At 31.4% G+C, this 18,004-nt stretch overlaps 1 protein-coding gene and 1 pseudogene across 5 annotated transcripts in view; both read right to left on the bottom strand.

The window, feature by feature from the left end:
* The window catches only part of LOC149562978 (uncharacterized), a 174,222-nt gene extending 166,320 nt beyond the window's left edge, over window positions 1-7,902 (bottom strand). For all 5 annotated transcript variants that reach the window (XM_089826415.1, XM_089826414.1, XM_089826417.1 and 2 more), the window contains exon 1: window positions 7,707-7,902. In XM_089826415.1, coding sequence (XP_089682541.1) covers window positions 7,707-7,864 — 158 coding nt within the window. In that variant the 5' untranslated portion in view covers window positions 7,865-7,902. The remainder of the gene's footprint in view (window positions 1-7,706) is intronic.
* A 1,354-nt stretch (window positions 7,903-9,256) lies between these two features.
* On the bottom strand, window positions 9,257-10,314 carry LOC149562977 (epoxide hydrolase 2-like; annotated as a pseudogene).
* Between the last annotated feature and the right edge of the window lie 7,690 nt (window positions 10,315-18,004).

The raw sequence follows: 18,004 nt of genomic DNA, 5'->3' as shown, positions 1-18,004 counted from the left end.
ATATCTCATAATTGCATGTCATATATAATATTTTATATATAAGATCTAATCATGAAAATGTATGAATCTATAGAATTCATCTAAGTTACCAATTTGGATGCAGAATCGGAATCGGATGTGGGAAGCGTATACGGAATTTTTATTTTATTTTTGGATACAGATGTGTTTGGAAACGTGTATATACATACATACATACATACATATATATATATATATATATATATATATATATATATATATATATATATATATATATATATATATATATATATATATATATATATATATATATACATACATACATACATATAAATACATACATATACATATATACACATATGTATGTATGTATATATACATACATATACATATATACACATAGATGTATGTATGTATGTATGTATGTATGTATGTATATATACATACATATACATATATACACATAGATGTATGTATGTATGTATGTATGTATATATACAATACATATGCATATCTATATATATACATACATATATGTGTATATATGTATATGTATGTATATATACGTATCTATATATATACATACATAGATACATATATACATACATACATACATACATATATGTGTATATATGTACATGTATGTATAGATATGCATACATACATACATACATATATGTGTATATATGTATATGTATGTATATATCTACATACATACATACATACATATATGTATGTATGTATGTATGAAGTTTTAATTTGTTATTTGAAATATTTAATTGACATATGAAATATCTTGAATCTTGATCAATGCTGAAGTATCATATGTATTATGATACTATCAAATGATGTATGTTTGTATATTTCTAAGTTTCTAACTCTAAGTTATTGTATTTATAAGTTTCTTGATATTAGAGTAAATATAAGAACTTTAGAAACTTAGAAATATACAAACATACATCATTTGATAGTATCATAATACATATGATGCTTCAGCATTGATCAAGATTCAAAATATTTCATATGTCGATTAAATAGTTCAAATAACAAATTATAACTTCATAGCCACAAATATTCATGTTCTAGACTCCATGTCCAAATTACAAAATCAAAAATAAAGTTCACGATTCAATGTCATTGTTCACTAATCAGAATCACAAGGATTCTTAAAAAAATTTGGATTCTCATCTCCATCCATTGCAAGATTGATATCATTTGAACCAAGAAAGGTTCCACTTGTGCTAGATGCAAACAAAATGAGAACAGTAAACATAGCTGCAAACAAAATGGAGATTGAATGGTTGAAAGGCCTCTATTAGGGTCGTTTTAGGGTTTGGCACAAAAAATATAATAAAATGTGCAAATAAGCACACATCTTAAATGGTTTTTGAGTTATATTTGCAAATTTGTTGACTTTTTTTGTGTGGATGCTGATGGAAGCTCCCGAGTGTCCTGTGGGTGCCACCAAGATGCCACTCACAAGCACCATGATGCGTCTGGATACCTGAAACAAGCATCTGCCTACATGCAAGTGCCTGTGAGTGGCATTTGGGTGGCACCCACAAGGCTTCCGTCTGTATCCATGCTTCCATACGTATCCAATTCCGGCTCCAGACATTTCTTGCAAGTATCAATATCTAAAGAATTCATATATGAATATGATGTTAATGATGTAACCATTTTAATAAATTTTTATTTATAAATTGTATCATATGATTATGGTTATGTCAGCTTGACATTTATTTTTAATTTTTTATATGTAAGTAAACATGTCTAAGTTGATACATTTTAGTCTAATTGAGATTCATCACATAAATATATATAATATATTATATTTGATATATGTATCATAATATATATTATATTAGTATATTGTATATTGATATATATTGTTATAAAATATAATATTTATATATATTGTATATTGATACATATTATATTATATTACTAACAATTAATATATTATATTGATTTATATTATTTATCTATTTACATTTTTATATTTTGATTATTATTTCTTATGAAATATTTTCATGGTAAAGATTTAACTTGTCACTTTTGCAATTTTGTCTCCTAAAGACTCCACAAAATGGAGATATCACAATAGGGTTTCAAAGTTATACCCACCCCTTTGCAGCCAAATGAATAGTAGGGGAATTGTGGCCCCACTCCCAAGTGCATGACAATCCTACCCTCCCAAGAATTGCTAAGCTCAAGCAATGACAACTCCTGTCCAAATTTCTCAATATAAATAGCTTCTAATGCATAAACAAATTTTTCACATTCCCTTGATCGTCCAAGATCTATGCTCTCATGTGTCTTGCTCTTTTGCTAGCAATCTTATTTGTCTCCTTATCCGAAATTTCTTCTATTCGGTGTATTTGTCCTCACTTGCATTGATGATTCTATTCCCAAGATTCTTTACAATTAAAACATAAAACTTTCTTCTATAGTTCCTCCCTCCTTTGGCATTTCTCTTGTACTCCATTGCTCTTTACATGGATCATATCTTCTTTCTTGGTTGTCCTTCCTTGGCCCTTCATATATGTCGAGGATTTACATGAAGGATACTTGGGTTTCTTTATTGAAGCATTGGTCTCAAACTTCATTGCTTTTTGTATTGCTGCTACTAATGTTTAAGGGCCTGAGGGATTTACTAAAAAATTTATGGAATCCTTAAGCCCTTCATTAAATACAAAGGTGAGTCTTCATTGGGATAGATCAAGAACCATGACAAATAACTTTTGGAATTCGTTAGCAAAGTTGTCTACGGTTCCAGAGCGCTTAAGATATGTTAGCTCTTTGAAGTACCACTTAGGATAATTTTGGTCAGATCTACAAAAGAGTTTTTGAGTAAGTTCACTATAGGTAGTGATATTTCAGTAACCTTGAGCAATGATGCCTTGATGCCACCAAGCATGGGCTATCCCAGACAAGTGCAAGATGGCAAGTTTAATGGCATCTTCTTTTGTCATAGGTATGAGGGATAAATAGGTATCAAGTTTTTGGACCCATGATCGTGCAGTAATTTTACTGGAGCCATCAAAATAAAGTCATCTTGTTTATCTTTGATTTGAGGTCTTTATCTGAATGGTTCTTTCTCTTAATTGAATTGGCTTAAGCCTTGACTTCATAATACTCCTTAAAGGCTATTCAATTTTGAATTTCTCAGTCTAGCTTAGCATGCATCTGAGTATGTTCCTCTACATTGTGTTGTAATGGGCTCTTCTTCTTCCATGATGGGCTCCTCTCTAGGTAAAAATGGAGGAATTCTTTGCCTAAGGATGGAACTTTGGGTGGAATGTTCATTTTCAGAATGGCTGGAATAAATGTCCCTCCCTGAATTTGTAACTGGTCTTTAATTACTGCTATTGTTCATGCTTTGAATAGCTTGGAAAATTAGTTGATTAGTTCTTTCAAACCTTTCATTGATTTGCTCCATGAAGGTTCTAAGTTCATTGGCCAAGTGCTCAGCCATAGCTATTGCACCCTTCCTCCATTGATATGTTTGCATGAAATATCTTTCAAAGGATAGCAGGATTATGCTTTGATACCACTATAATGTCCCCAACTCCTAGGTTGGTTACAGCTTGATTCCTTGAAGTGTAAACCTGCAACACTTGTTAGTAGATCTCATTTAAAGATAGATAGATATGCAATTGAAAGAAAACCATATTCCGAATCCCAAACTAGTTCCCACCTAATCCTTAGAGAGAGCTCAAAATTAGGTTCCTCATTCTCTAGTGAAGACCTCAAGGAGCTCTAGTTGCCTTATGACCAAAACTAGTAGTCAAAACCTCATTTTGGTTTATCTCCACAAAGGCCTGCAAGACACCCCACATTGATTTATCTATCGTTATAAGTCTTGGGAAGAGTTTCCATCTCTTTCCAAGCCTCATGGATACCCATCAAGGCATATCCCTCTATCACATATGCATATATATTTTCCATTACCAATATATATGGTATCTAAGAGATTATCCAAAAATTTCTCTAGATTCCCACTTGGAATCATGAAATATACTAAAAATGCCCTCCACCAAGCATAGCTTGGATCATTCTTGACATTCACTAAGGATGCCCTCTACCAAGTAGAGCTTGGATCATGTTCATAATTAATAAATATAAATACAATCAGTAATACCTTTACTTAGTTGTCAACTAAGTGATATCTGCTATCTCTGTTGTCTTTGAGACTATCATCTTATGGGAGGAAATATTAATTTAGATTACTCCTAAAAAAGGCTTCTCTTTCTGATTTGAGGCAATAGGGGATTGCTGATGAAATGATAGCTGCAATTAATATATCTCAGCAATATGATTCTATCTGCAATAGGTCCTAATACAAATTTCTCAAGGACTTTGCTCTCCAATTCCTATCTAAAAAGTTACGAAGAATTAGCAATTCCTTGTTGTTTATTATTTGGTTCCTTGGACTGCAGCTATAATCCCTTTTTGTTTGTATATTGTTGCTGTCTATATTACTATCACTAGCTGAGTAGATATACGAATTGCTGATTAGGATTATTAAGTGCTAACTGTATCTTGCATTGCTGAATGGTCTGATGATAAATGGTCTGAGACTCTGACGATGATGTCCCTTTGTCATTTTACTTGCCCCGCATGGGGGGAAGGGAAAGCAACCTTTCTAAAGATTGAGACTGTTGGAGTCAAACATCACATTTTACTTAGCAGCGATTTTAGTGTTTTCATGTTCTTTGGTATTAATGATATTTAGTGTTTAATATATATTATGACATATACTTTTATTAATATATTATGCTATATTCTTTTTATTATGATATTTCAGTATTAGGGATATTTAATGTTTGATATAGATATAGATTATATAATACATATTTTTTATACTATACTACTATTTAATAAGTATATATTTCAGATGTATAACATTAGAATATCTTATAATTATATATCAAATATAGAATATTTGATATATGAATCTATGGAATTCACTTATGAATATGATATTAATGACGCAATAATTTTAACTATTTACAAATTGTCTCATATGATTACGATTATGTCAGTCTGACATTTATTTGGATATGCAAATATGACATGTCTGAGTTATTTGTAATGGTCTAATCGAGTTTATATATATATATATGATATTATTTATACTGTATATTGTATATTACATTATTATCAATTAATATTATATATGATTTATACCACTTTTATTTATTATTTATCTATTTACATTTTTATATTGTAATTATTATTTATGTTAAAAAAATCGCAGTGAAGCTTTAACTTGTCACTTTTTGCAATTTTGTCTCTTAGAGACTACAAAATGGGGATATCACAGTAGGGTTCAAACAAGGAGCATGACATTGTATCTTCTACACATGTAGACTCAATATCGTATTATATCTGCCAAGAACTCGAGTGCACTTGTTGCACTTAAACGATAATATAATCCTTGTTACAACATAAATTCTAGAGTTTAACTGAGTTTTCCTTATGTGATTGGCACTATGTTTGCAATATATATGGCATTACATGTTATGTACAACAGTCAACAGTAGACAAATTATCCACCATTATATGCCTTTGGTCATCCTTCCTCGTTGTTTCTATTAGATGTATAACAGTTAATTGAAGAAGGCTTCCACTATGTAATCGGGTCGATAGGGCATAAAATTTCCAGCCAGAATGTTTCTTTCACCATTATTCAATTGGCATTTATTATCTTTGTTATGCATTTTATCACATCTTTCTTTACAACATCCCCAAGGTATGTCAATAGTTTTATGTCTTTCCACTTGGACTTGCTAAAAGAAATAATAAATTTGAGTACTACAGAAGTTGGCAAATAAAGGTGCTCTACTAGATCGGGATGTCCTCGTTATGAAGAAAATGGACTGCTCTCTTGCTCAAAAGTTCTAGATAAAAGGAATTTACACAGATCTATATTTAGAAGCCTATTCCCATCATCCCCATCACAGAAAGAAGGTTTGTTTAGAACATTAGCATCGTGAACTTTAAAGATTGCAGATGACAACAACCTAGATGAAGAAAGAAGGCACCTGGACATGCTCTCCAAGAAAATTTGGACATGTTGCCATGAAAAATTCAAGAGTGATTAAGAAGACTGATGAAACAAGGATAAGACGACAGAATGATAAGGTTTTGGTAGACTGTCCTAAGGCCTTTGTACCCTTAAGGAATAATTGAAAGGATTCTAATGCATCAGGGTGTCAACGGAATTTTCATCCAGCATAATAAAATAAGGCAAAGTCTCAATTCTTGATGAAGGGTACTCCTTATATACGCTCGACACATGTTTTAATATCATTGATGAAGAGTACTCTCCCCAGGTATTCAACGCATGCTCTAATACCACTTGATGAATCTTCAAACTCATAACTAAATGCAAAACAACATAGAGACAGATAAAATAAAAATGTTTCACAAAGCATGTACTAATAATACTTGAAGATGAGATCCTTACAAACTCATGACAATGCTTAAAAATGCTTGAGGACAAGATCCTTACAACTTCTTGAAAAATAGATCATTACAACCTCTTACAAAATGAGATCATTACAACATCTTGAAGAAGAGAGCTCCTTTACAATGCTCATGTGCCTTACTTGTATAAGTGCTTACCACACAAAAAATTACAACCACTATCAATGTGAAATAAAGTTTGGAGAGAGTGGAAATAATTACCCTGCTACAAATATTAAATGCAAGATGCAGAATATTGAATGACACCTAGAATGATTTTGATTTTGATTTTAAAAATCACTCTTTTTTCTTTTTTACCCTAACTTTTTAGGATTCCCTATTTTAAATGTTATCAAATTTCTACAATCTATTAGAAACATCAATAAACAATTTATAAATATGATGTGTAATAGTTTTTAGCATTAATTGTATTCTATGATTCATCATCAAAATTCTTGTATTCACTTTTTATTCTTCTCTTTTCATCGTGACAATGGATCACAGACTGTGATTCGAATATTAGATCAAAAATTACCACACAGCCATATACAAAAACCTTTTATTGATATTCTCAATTTTTTCAGAATTCTCTGTTCAAGATCCCCTATTTTTCAGATCCCTTACTTTTTCAAGAATTTTCTTCTCATGCAAAATTACTCTTACACCGTAGATGCTAAAAAGCTAGATGATGAGATTCCAAATTCTCTCAACCTTATCGTCTTGAAATGTCATAATAAGCTTCACGCTCCAGAATAAAGTGTTCTCTAACTCTACTTCAACTGACATGCCACAGATACAAACTCTTCTCTCTCGTTCTTATTGTACTAAACTTTTGTTTTTTTTAAATCAATAAAATATTACATACTGGATATTTGAATTGTTCAAACTTCGGAATATGCATATATTTATTCTATTATAATAATTGGTCAGGCTTAGTGAATCAAACAAATGAACTAAGTGACGAGATTTTACATCGCCTTTCTGGTCCTCGCGAAAAACGAAAACAAATACAAGTAAAAGGATGTCTCAACATGCCGAAACAAGAAAAACAGTTTCTCGTTAAATGTAGAATCGGAACAATGATAATGAAATCGTGCAAAGATGGGGTTATGTCTTAACCCATAAAATTTAAAAGCAAAAAGGCAAATTCAAGAAGACATTCAAACTCCAACACAGAAAAACCAAGGAGAAATAAGAGTTATCTTAATTTAAAATTAGGTACATGCAGAATGCATTGGAAAAATAATACATACGAATCGGGGGCGCAAACACAGACATTAAAGCGACCTGTCTCAACCAAGAGGGCGACGAGAGCTCTTAAACCGGGAGCATAAATTCCATCATCATTTGTAATCAATAAAATGGGAAGGTTTTCCTGTTGAACGGGTGTTGCCGGTGCAGCTGAATCCATTGTTGACTCGATGTAATGTGATAATTATGACCTGCAATATTTGCTTGCGTTCGAATTTGTGTGTCTATAACTCTGTTGATGGCCCACTTATCTTTCGGAAAGGTCCTTTTTCACATTCCTGGAAATGTTCGGTCGATTTGCCTTCTCGCCTCATCGCAAGTGCGACAAAAAAGGACGATAGAATTGCAAAATGCTCGATAGCTTTTATCACATTTTAATTTAATGATATGAATATATTTATGTGGTATTTGATTGTTTATTTTTGATAAAATGATATTTAAATTTGTTTTTTATATTTGTATGGAAGGGAATTTTAAGTATGAATGATTCTAATGATGTTTACGAGATCAAATTAGTTGAAGGGATCAAAGGATCTTAACATTAGGGATTTCTATACTCCTTTCCATTTTCAATCTTCTATATGGATCTTCGTTTAAAATTTAGTAGTTTGTTTGATCTTGTAAACTTCAAATAAGTTACGCAAATTGTCTGTCTTTAGGATGACATCATAATAAGTTTGACGTATATGGTGCATTTTGAGAGAAAATGGCATTATGTTTCAATTGATCCCATCCTAAAAAATATGCAAGTTATTTAAAAATGATAAAAATGAAACTTTGCTTAGAGAATATTATTGCATGGAAAATATAAGAGATAGTAGATTGTGAAATGATTCATTTTTTCATTTGTGTTAAGACCTACATGAATCAAGATGTATTTAGATCTTCTCATTTGTTTTTATAAAGCAAAATTAAATTATATTTCATAAAGTTCTATTTTATATTTTATAAAAGAAAATTACACTGTAAATTAAAATGACTTTATTGTCATTTTATAACTATTTAAATAAAATAAAAATCTTCCCTTTTTTGTTGGGTAATCAAAGAATATGAAAATATAAAAAATTGAATGTAAATCTTTATTATTTTGTTCATTTAACTATATTATTTTTAAAGGAAAACTATTTCTCTATCCCTTTTTAACTAATTTATAGCGTAAAGAAAATTAACATCACATAATAAAATAGAAACAACTTCATTGAGTGTTGAGGAATCTTAGTTGTTAAAACAAGCGTCAGCAACTACTATATGGGAAAAAAGTTAGAAAGACACAAAATACATTTAGAATAAATCCAAATGAATACATCAAATATGAACTATATTAACATCATTGTTAATATAATACTCCATTCTTGAAGCTTGTAGTACTTTTTTTTTTGGTACCTGTTATCAAAAGCTAGAACTGTCCTAGTAAAATATGTTAATTCAGTCATTTTTCTACAATTGTTGTGAATTGACATCCAATAATTTAGACCATGTGGGTTGTATTACAAAACATCATTCATGAACATTTTAGATAAAATAAAATAAAACAAATAATTGGTTTCTAAATTTACCATGTAATATGAAGAACTTGCACTAGGAAAGCGAAACCTGATTTCTCATACATCTGAGTGGTCAAGCAATTTGACCAAGCAATATTGGATTAAGCACACCCACTGGCAATCATCAAGAGATCCTGACCCTCTAACTCGTAGAGCTATCTCATCATATTCAAAGTGAAGTGCTTTTCTCTTGATCCTTTTTAGATAAAAATTATACAAATTGATTGAATCCCTCTCCATCACCTAGAAATCAAGTAATTAATTAAAATTATTTATTATGGGTACTCGACTTCAAAGATGAAATTGTAGGAGAGATAAGATCCCTATAAGTATATTTTAAAATCATTCTTGATAAATTGGAATGGTTGTGGAGTTACAGCATCAAAGATTTCCATTATCTCTTTGTCCTCTTTTGTTATTGGCACTTTACTTCCAGAGAAAAGGGTATATATGGTCCTTATCACTATTTATGTATAAGAATGTCCCAAATCTCCCAAGGCTCTTTTAGGCTCCTATTAGAATCCAATATAGAGAAATTTAAAAAGATAAATAATTACTAAATAACTAGGCTGAAATTAAGTTACAGAAAGGGGGAAAGAGAAAGAGGGTTTTCAATGCCTTATACAAAATCATTGTGGTAGTAAATTTAACTTAACAGATTCTTGGGTTGATCTCATATAAGGGAATCCCAACACCACTATGCCTCTCACACTCTCAGGGTGTAGGAGACATAGATAATATGCATTGTTTGTCCCAAAATCCTTGGTCACAACAAATACTTATATATCTAGGCATTTTAAATTTGATTTGGGGAATTTAAAATACCAAATGCCTATAAATTAATTATATAGTTTTTGAGTACTAGCTTTCTTGATGCCAAATGAATTAAGAAGGCATACATGTCCTCCACAAGATCTACATAATTGTCTTTGTATATTTGGGAAGGATGATCAAAGAGTCCATATCCTCTAAAATCAAGGGAAATTATATGAAACTTTGGATCTAATAGGGTAAACATCTGATGATGCCATGGATACAAAATTTTAAGAAATCTATGAAGTAATAGTATGTTGTAACAAAGAATACATTATAAAAACAATAAGCTAAGAAGACATTCAGAAACCTTTAATGAAGTGCAATATATACTTGTTACGATCTCTGCAAAATGCAAAATAGGTTCTCGAACATCAATGAGAATAGAATGGGCTTTGATTTAAATTAAAATAAAATTTTTTTGGTAACCAATTGTACAATTGGCAGGATGCATTAAATCCACAATCTATATGAGTTAAATGGAAAATAATATTTTTACTTTTATTTTTATTTCTCAAAATATGTCAGAATGTGAGAAGATATTCTTATATCTTGTCACATATGTTATCACATTTATTTATTTTATGACTTATCTTATCATATAGTGGTAGATATAAAGTTTGGATAAAATATTGATGTCTCTAAAAAAAAGATAAAACTCGCTTATGCTAGTAGCCAATAAAATTAAGAATAAATATTTTTTGTATAATTAATAATATATATATATATATATATAAGAGCTATATGGAATAAAAAGTTGATAAAAATAAAGAGTTGTGATTGGAAAATTTAATTAAAAAATAACATTTCAATGAATGCTACAGTATTCTACCTCTGACAAAAATTTATAATATTATATATATATAGAGAGAGAGATAGATAGATAGATAGATAGATAGATAAGTTGAGAGATTATTTAATATATGTATGCTAGTAGTCATAAATAAGACATTAAATATAATAAGACTATTTTAATAAATCTTATATTAAAATTTAATATAGTATAATATTATGATTTTAATATAATATTTAAAAAGCCACTTATATGCTAAAGTTTTGTGATGGGATATTTCTTTATAAGCATGGTAAGTTTTCTAGGCTAGTTAAAAAACATTATCTATACCAAAGCTCACAAATAGTACATGATTATAATAATAATAATTGTTTTTTTACATCATTATATATTATTGTATAAGTATTTTATAAAAGTAGTACTTGTGTATAAAGAGACTCAAGGGATAAGTCAATAGAAAACTATAGTTAGAATTTAAATGTGAAAAATAAAAGTAAAAAAATATATTTAAAATATAATTAAGTTAATTCTATCATTTCTTAGTATTTATCATTTTACAAAAATTCTTAAGTCCATGTGGCTACTAAGCTTAATTTGACTAGCAATCATTGCTCCACATTTGAGGGAATATTTTATGGACCAGGTGTTCCCGTGAAATTACTAATTATGCTTAATTTTGCTACTTATTTTTCTACTTATAATTTTATGACTTGTTTTTTGAGGGATAAGATTGGAGGGAAATATAAAATGGAGGGAAGAAAATTTGTGGAGACACTTCACCCTTTTTCACTATGCAGTTGATGCTTAACTTTAGCCCCTCCTTTTTTCAACAGCTTATTTTTAATAGTTAAGCAGTTGTTGAACCATGAGAAGTGGAGGAGATTCCAAATTATCCTTTTGTGCTAAATAAACAATTGCATGGGGACACTTTATGCAACTTTTATGCTTATTTTTAGGCACAAAACAAGATTAAGCAACTACGTGGGGACATGGGGTTAGAGGGCACACACAAAAGTGTTTTAATGAAATGAAATTAAATAAAATGTCCTCAACCATTATGAGATACTTGACCAAGAAGACTCAAAGCATAAGCATTTGTCAAAAGACGGAAGGTTTGAGAGGTTGCACATTTTGCAACTATGAAATCTTCAATAGACATGCATGCAAAATGTGCAAACATCAAACACAGTGTTGAATAATATGATATAATAATTAGTAAATTCATGGAATACAATGATTTAATAGTAAAAAATGTATAATATAATCGAAAGGATTTTTTCCTATTAAATATAAGGAAACCTCATTACATGTGATTGTTTAAAAATCAACTTCTACTTCGAGATGTCAAAAGAAATGTTGAACGTGTCAAATAACTAAAAAAGGGGGGAGGTGTTGGTGTTTAAAACTACAGGTTCTAACAACCAATACCATTATACAGAAGATCAATAAATGCCTAAGGATTAGCTAGTTACCATATTCAACAACATTTATCTCATTTGGACCAACATGATAGAGCACAAGGACTCTCTACACTTTAGGTTCTATAGGGTCAAGGCGGGTGCACCTAGGGATTAATTGGCTTTCTCACTGATATTCTTTCACAAATTTATCCCTTATAGCAAAAAATGGTTAGATATCTTCTTGAAATGTAATCAACTTGTTGATTTACAACAACTCGCTATAAATTCAAAGAAAGTTGTCACAATAAGGGAATGGCCAACAATATAGTTCTTTACTATGAAAATTAGACAATTGATTTTGATTTAAATGTGTGTTGTGCAATCAAATGACTATATCAATTTGCAATCACAATTTATGACTAGTGCCTTATCCATTGTCATATAGAGTCATACCAGTAAAATCTTGACCTATTTAATTGGCTTACAATTAAACTTATCAGTTGTTATCTCTAAACTCCATTCTTATGATATCCCTCCCATATACCTATAAACCCTATCAATTCATAGAAGCACTTACTTAATTCCTTGAATTAAAAGAAAGAATGAAATGATATACAACTTATCCCAACTACATTAAATTGAAAGAACTTTGCTCATCTAATCTCAAAGTAATAGACACATGAAAATGGAGACAAAAATTAGTGACACGGATATTCAAAAATTCAGGTTCTTTGTATTAATTTTCCTTGAAAGCCATACATTACTGATATAAGACTCAAAATATAACTCAAAATATGACAAATTATTTCATTCAATGTTCATTATCTTCTAAGAGTGGAAATTTGAAACAACATACAATTGACACAAAACTAGACCGACTACAATAGTATAACACCAAAATTGTACAGGACTCGGACCCTTACTCCACATCTTGGAAATCCTTTTATAGATAAGGATTGCAACAAGATTTGGATGGGAGGACACATGTCAGAATTTGATTTGAAAGAAAATACAAAGATATTTTTACACGTCACTTTACAAAACATTTTTTGTATCCGGACAAAATTGGGGAAACAGTTGCAAAATTGGTAGGTGACACTTTCTTTAGGTGTCCCTAGCATGAATCTATTTGTACTTTAACAACCTGTCACTTTCACTACCCTTTATCTTTGTTTTATCTCTTCTGCCTCTAACTGTGACTTTAATTATTTAGTCAGTGTCCCTTGATGGTAAAGCCTTTATTCTTGCAACAACTTCCCAAATGGCTATATCAGTTTCCACATCTGGCCATGTGGCATCTCTGATTCCTTTTAATTCTTCAAGGTACTTGCTCTATTTAGCATCTATTATAGCCTTGACCTCTACAGTTATTTTACCCATTTCTGACTCTAGTTTATATAGCATGTCAATCAAATCATACACTACTATAATATTCACCTCACCATTCCAATATGTCATAAACCTAGAGTGATTCAATATGTCATCAAAAGAGGATGACCATTCTCGCCATTCCTTGAATCCTCCATCACTATCCAATATGCTAGGTCTAAAATTTGGTGTTCTTGTGGCAATTAACTTCATCTTATTTTGTATTAATTGTATTTTGTCCATAAAGAAACCATTTAATTCCTTCACTCTATGAATTAACTTCCTAATAGAAATGATTAACCCCTTGGTAGATCTTTCTTCTATATAAGCATGGGCACAAGGATTTCAAAGAATTGGGTGTAAGGGCCCCATGTGGTGAATAAGGGAGATAACAAGGCAACTACCTAAGAATACTGATACTCTACCCCTTGTAGAACAAGATACCTACCATGCACATTTTTGTGAGACAAGTTTTAACCAACTTATCTTGTGAATCAAAATTTTTTTGATAATTCTAATTTCTATCTCTTTGTTGGACTCCAATTCCTCTTCATCAACATCCATAGCTTCTATTTCAGGTGCATAACCCTATGTTTCTACACCCCTGTCTTCAATCTCAGTGGTAGATTTGATAGTATTTTTCAACACCACTATCTCATTTTCCAGCTGGAGATTTTTCCATTCCAAAATATAAGTTTTCTTCATCTCCTCCTCATAATGCTTCATGGTTTTAATGTACCTCTCATAGGTTCCTTCCAACTACTCTTCTAGGACATCAATTCTATTCTTGCCCAATAGTGATGTTAAAGTCATCAACCCATATATTTGGTTGCTTGATGTGGAATGAAAATTCTAAAATATTACATTTCCTTTGGGGGTTCTTGATCTCCATGAGGGTTGGCTTATGGTTTTCTAGAGCTAGACTTCATATTGCAATAGTTTGGGCATCAATGTTGTATCCAGACCCTCTCAGCTACCCCTATTGGTTCTCATCTTCAAATGAGATTGTTCTTTCTTGCCTCCTCATTTGATCTAACAAAAATGAAGAACTTATATCCCTTCTTGGCAAGACATGTTGACATTAAGGTCAATTTGTCTATCAGTGACTCAACACTTAGTCAAATGGTTACATTGCTATCGAGCTCTATAGTTTCTACCAAGCTTATCATTCACTCATCAGTGTTAACCAAGAATTTTAGATGCTCCCAAGCCAAGTAGTCAGAATGCAATGTCTACTAAGCACCTGAGTCAATTTACAATGTTTGCCAAGCTTCACAATGTTTACCAAGCTTTGAATACTATGTATAGTGCAAACTGAGCATAGTATAAGCTACCAAGCTATTCAAAAAAAGTGAAGAAGATCATAGTATTAACCAAGCTCTGGTATGTTAACCAAGTTCTATTGTATCTACCAAGCTCACAAGGTTAATGATGTGAATCTAGTGTTGACTAAGTCATGCAATGTAAACTGAACGATTCAATAGTTATTAAGTTTCTAAGTATTCACTGAGTCACACAATGTTGATTGAGTTTGAGCTACTTGGAAGTGACTAGTACAAACTGAGCTTCAAGTTCAACCAAGTGCCAAAGTTTCTCAAGCATTAATAATGTTTGTCATGTATTAGAACATCACCAAGTTTGTCTTTAGAACCCAAGTTACAACAGTTGGGTCGTCTTTGTGAATTATGATGAAATTGGTATTGTAGTAGATTCTAGTAAGTTGTTGGTTGGATTAGTATATATGTGATGCATTGTATCCTATCTGAACATATCATTGAAGAAGATTATGGTGTACATGAGTGTGAATTAAAGAAGGCTACAAGCAGTATAAGGGACAACAAAGATTTATCTATCACAGTCAAGTGATCATTGCAATACAAGAAATATCAACCAACAAATCAAAGTTTTAGATTAGAGATCAACCACTTGTTCATCCTAACAGGTACATCAGTCAAATCCTTTAACAAGGTGGACTTAACAGTCTTTGCTAAATCTCCTAATTGAGTACATACTTTATTGTATGTTTGTAAATCCTTTAACAAGGTGGACGTCATAGTTCCTATTACTGCTAACAAGGCAGATCACCAGAAGTGGTCAATTGTAAGCCTAATCAGGTTAACATTATATTGCAGTATTAAAGCTTGTGGGTATTATCCCCACCTCAATTTTAATTTCTAAATGGAAGTTTTCTAGGTCGCCATATCTTGTGTCAAAGTGTTATGAATGTTTTAATGCTTTCATTCTTTCATGCATGTAATTAGATCATAATATTATATGAAGGATTAATTGGTGAAGTAAGATAAAGTTTTATTGGTTCCTGATTCACCCCTCCCCTCTTAGTAACCTTACCTACCTTATATTTCAAACAATTGGTATCAGAGCTATTGGTTCTCACTTCAGAAGTTTAATAGCTTCATATAAGATTAGAGGCAATGGAGGTATATAGGCTAGATAAGGCTATTGAGAATGAAAAGTTGGATTTGGAATTTGTCATTGGACAAGTAAAGAAAGCAAAGGAGAAACTCTCTCAATCATTAAAAAGAAGGAAAGATCTTGCAATAAAAATAGATGACAGTCTCTACAGTGAAAGTAAAATTGAAGACTTATACCTAGAAAGAAATTTAGATGAAGCTAATGCAACAATCAAAGATCTTTGGAGAAAAATTCCAATCTTCAAGAAGAATTCAGAAAGCTGAAAATAGAGCAAGAAATTCAATTAGTCAAATTATATAAAGTCATGGAAGAAAAAGATAGAGCCAAAGAAGTGATAGAAGAAAAGGATAATGAAATTCAACAACTATCCCTTCAACAAGTAGACTTTATTGATCAACTCACTGGTGCAAATGAAGAACTCATGAATGTATGATTAGAGAATGAAAGACTACAGAATGATCTCAACATTGAAAAGCAAACCAATGAATGAATGATGAAATCTCAGAAAAGCATGAATCTATTGAATGAGAAAAGTCAGTATAGACACAAAGGCAAAGTTGGATTAGGATATACAGAAGAAGGTGAATCATCTCAACAAGGAGGTCAAAAGAATAAAAGGCCTACTTACAATCATTGTGGTAAGATAGGTCATACATCAAACAAATTTTGGAGCAATGGTAATGAAAAATTCAATGGAAAGTGCTACAGTTGCAAAAAGCATGGTCATAGAGAAAGTGAATGCATATAGAAACCTAAGTTTGAAGGAAAGTGTCACAATTGCAAGAAACAAGGACATAAATCTTCAGAGTGCAAAACCAAGAAATGGAACCCAACAGAACAAATTGTGAAATCAACAATTTGTTGAGATTACAACACATGGTGTAGATGTCACTACTGTGGTGAGTTTGGGCACATTGGAGCAAACTATGTGAAACATCATATGAGTAAAAGAGATATTACAAAGAGATGTTTTATTTGTACAAAACTCAAAAATCTTGCCAATAACTACATGAACACAGGAAGAATTAAAGATGAAAAGAAAGCCAACACTGAAAATATCAAAAAACAAATGAGGCAGCAATGGGTACGAAATTCTCTAGAGAATGCAAACCAAAATGATGAAGTGAATGACACCCAAGTCAATGAGTTGGGTGGCACAATCATTTCAACTTAGTTCCCTATAGAGATTACTGGAACTATGATTCAGAAGAAGTCATCTAACATCAGTTCCAATTGGAAAACTGAATGATCCAATCATCATTCAAGATTCACAAAGATCATTGAGTGACGGTGGAAATTCAAGACCTTACCGAGCTAGGTTGGGTCGCAAGACCTTATCGAGCAAGGTTGGGATACACTAAAATATTGGATATAGATGTTGAGTTGTTGATGACTCTATCGAGCTGTGAATGTCTTTCGAGCATTAAAAGACAAACCAAGTAGAGGACAATGTATCACCGAGTGAGTATACGTACAAAGCATTAATGGTGATTGAAAAGAGAAAATTCATTAAAAGGAAGAAATTGAATGTATTATTTCACCACAAATTTCTAGAGCTATTTGTGAAGAGCGAATTCAAAGCCCTTGAGCAATTTGAGTATTTTTTGTTGAAGAATTCTTGAGTTTTCAAAAACCCTACCGAGCATGGCATCTTTAAGCAACAAAGCAAAGAAAGGTTCTAAAATGTTAGTCTGAGGAGTTGACTACCAGGCACCTTCATTCACATTGAGTCTGATAATTGCAAAGGCACTCGACCCAGCTAGTGCTCAGTCTCAAATTTTGTGCAAAGTATTACTTGTACATGACACCCATTCATTCTAACATTGTTCCATTCAAGAACTCAGAACCCTAGAGATGAATGAGGTATTCAATGAATTATGTGTGGATGGTGTATTGAAGCTTGAACATCAACATTTGGAAACCAAGGGTTTAACACATATCTCACATAT

This window comes from Cupressus sempervirens, chromosome 4 (genome assembly GCF_028749045.1).
Source record: "Cupressus sempervirens isolate cs-2001-9-10 chromosome 4, ASM2874904v1, whole genome shotgun sequence".
NCBI classification, from domain to species: domain Eukaryota; kingdom Viridiplantae; phylum Streptophyta; class Pinopsida; order Cupressales; family Cupressaceae; genus Cupressus; species Cupressus sempervirens.
This window is presented reverse-complemented; position numbering and strand designations above follow the sequence as displayed.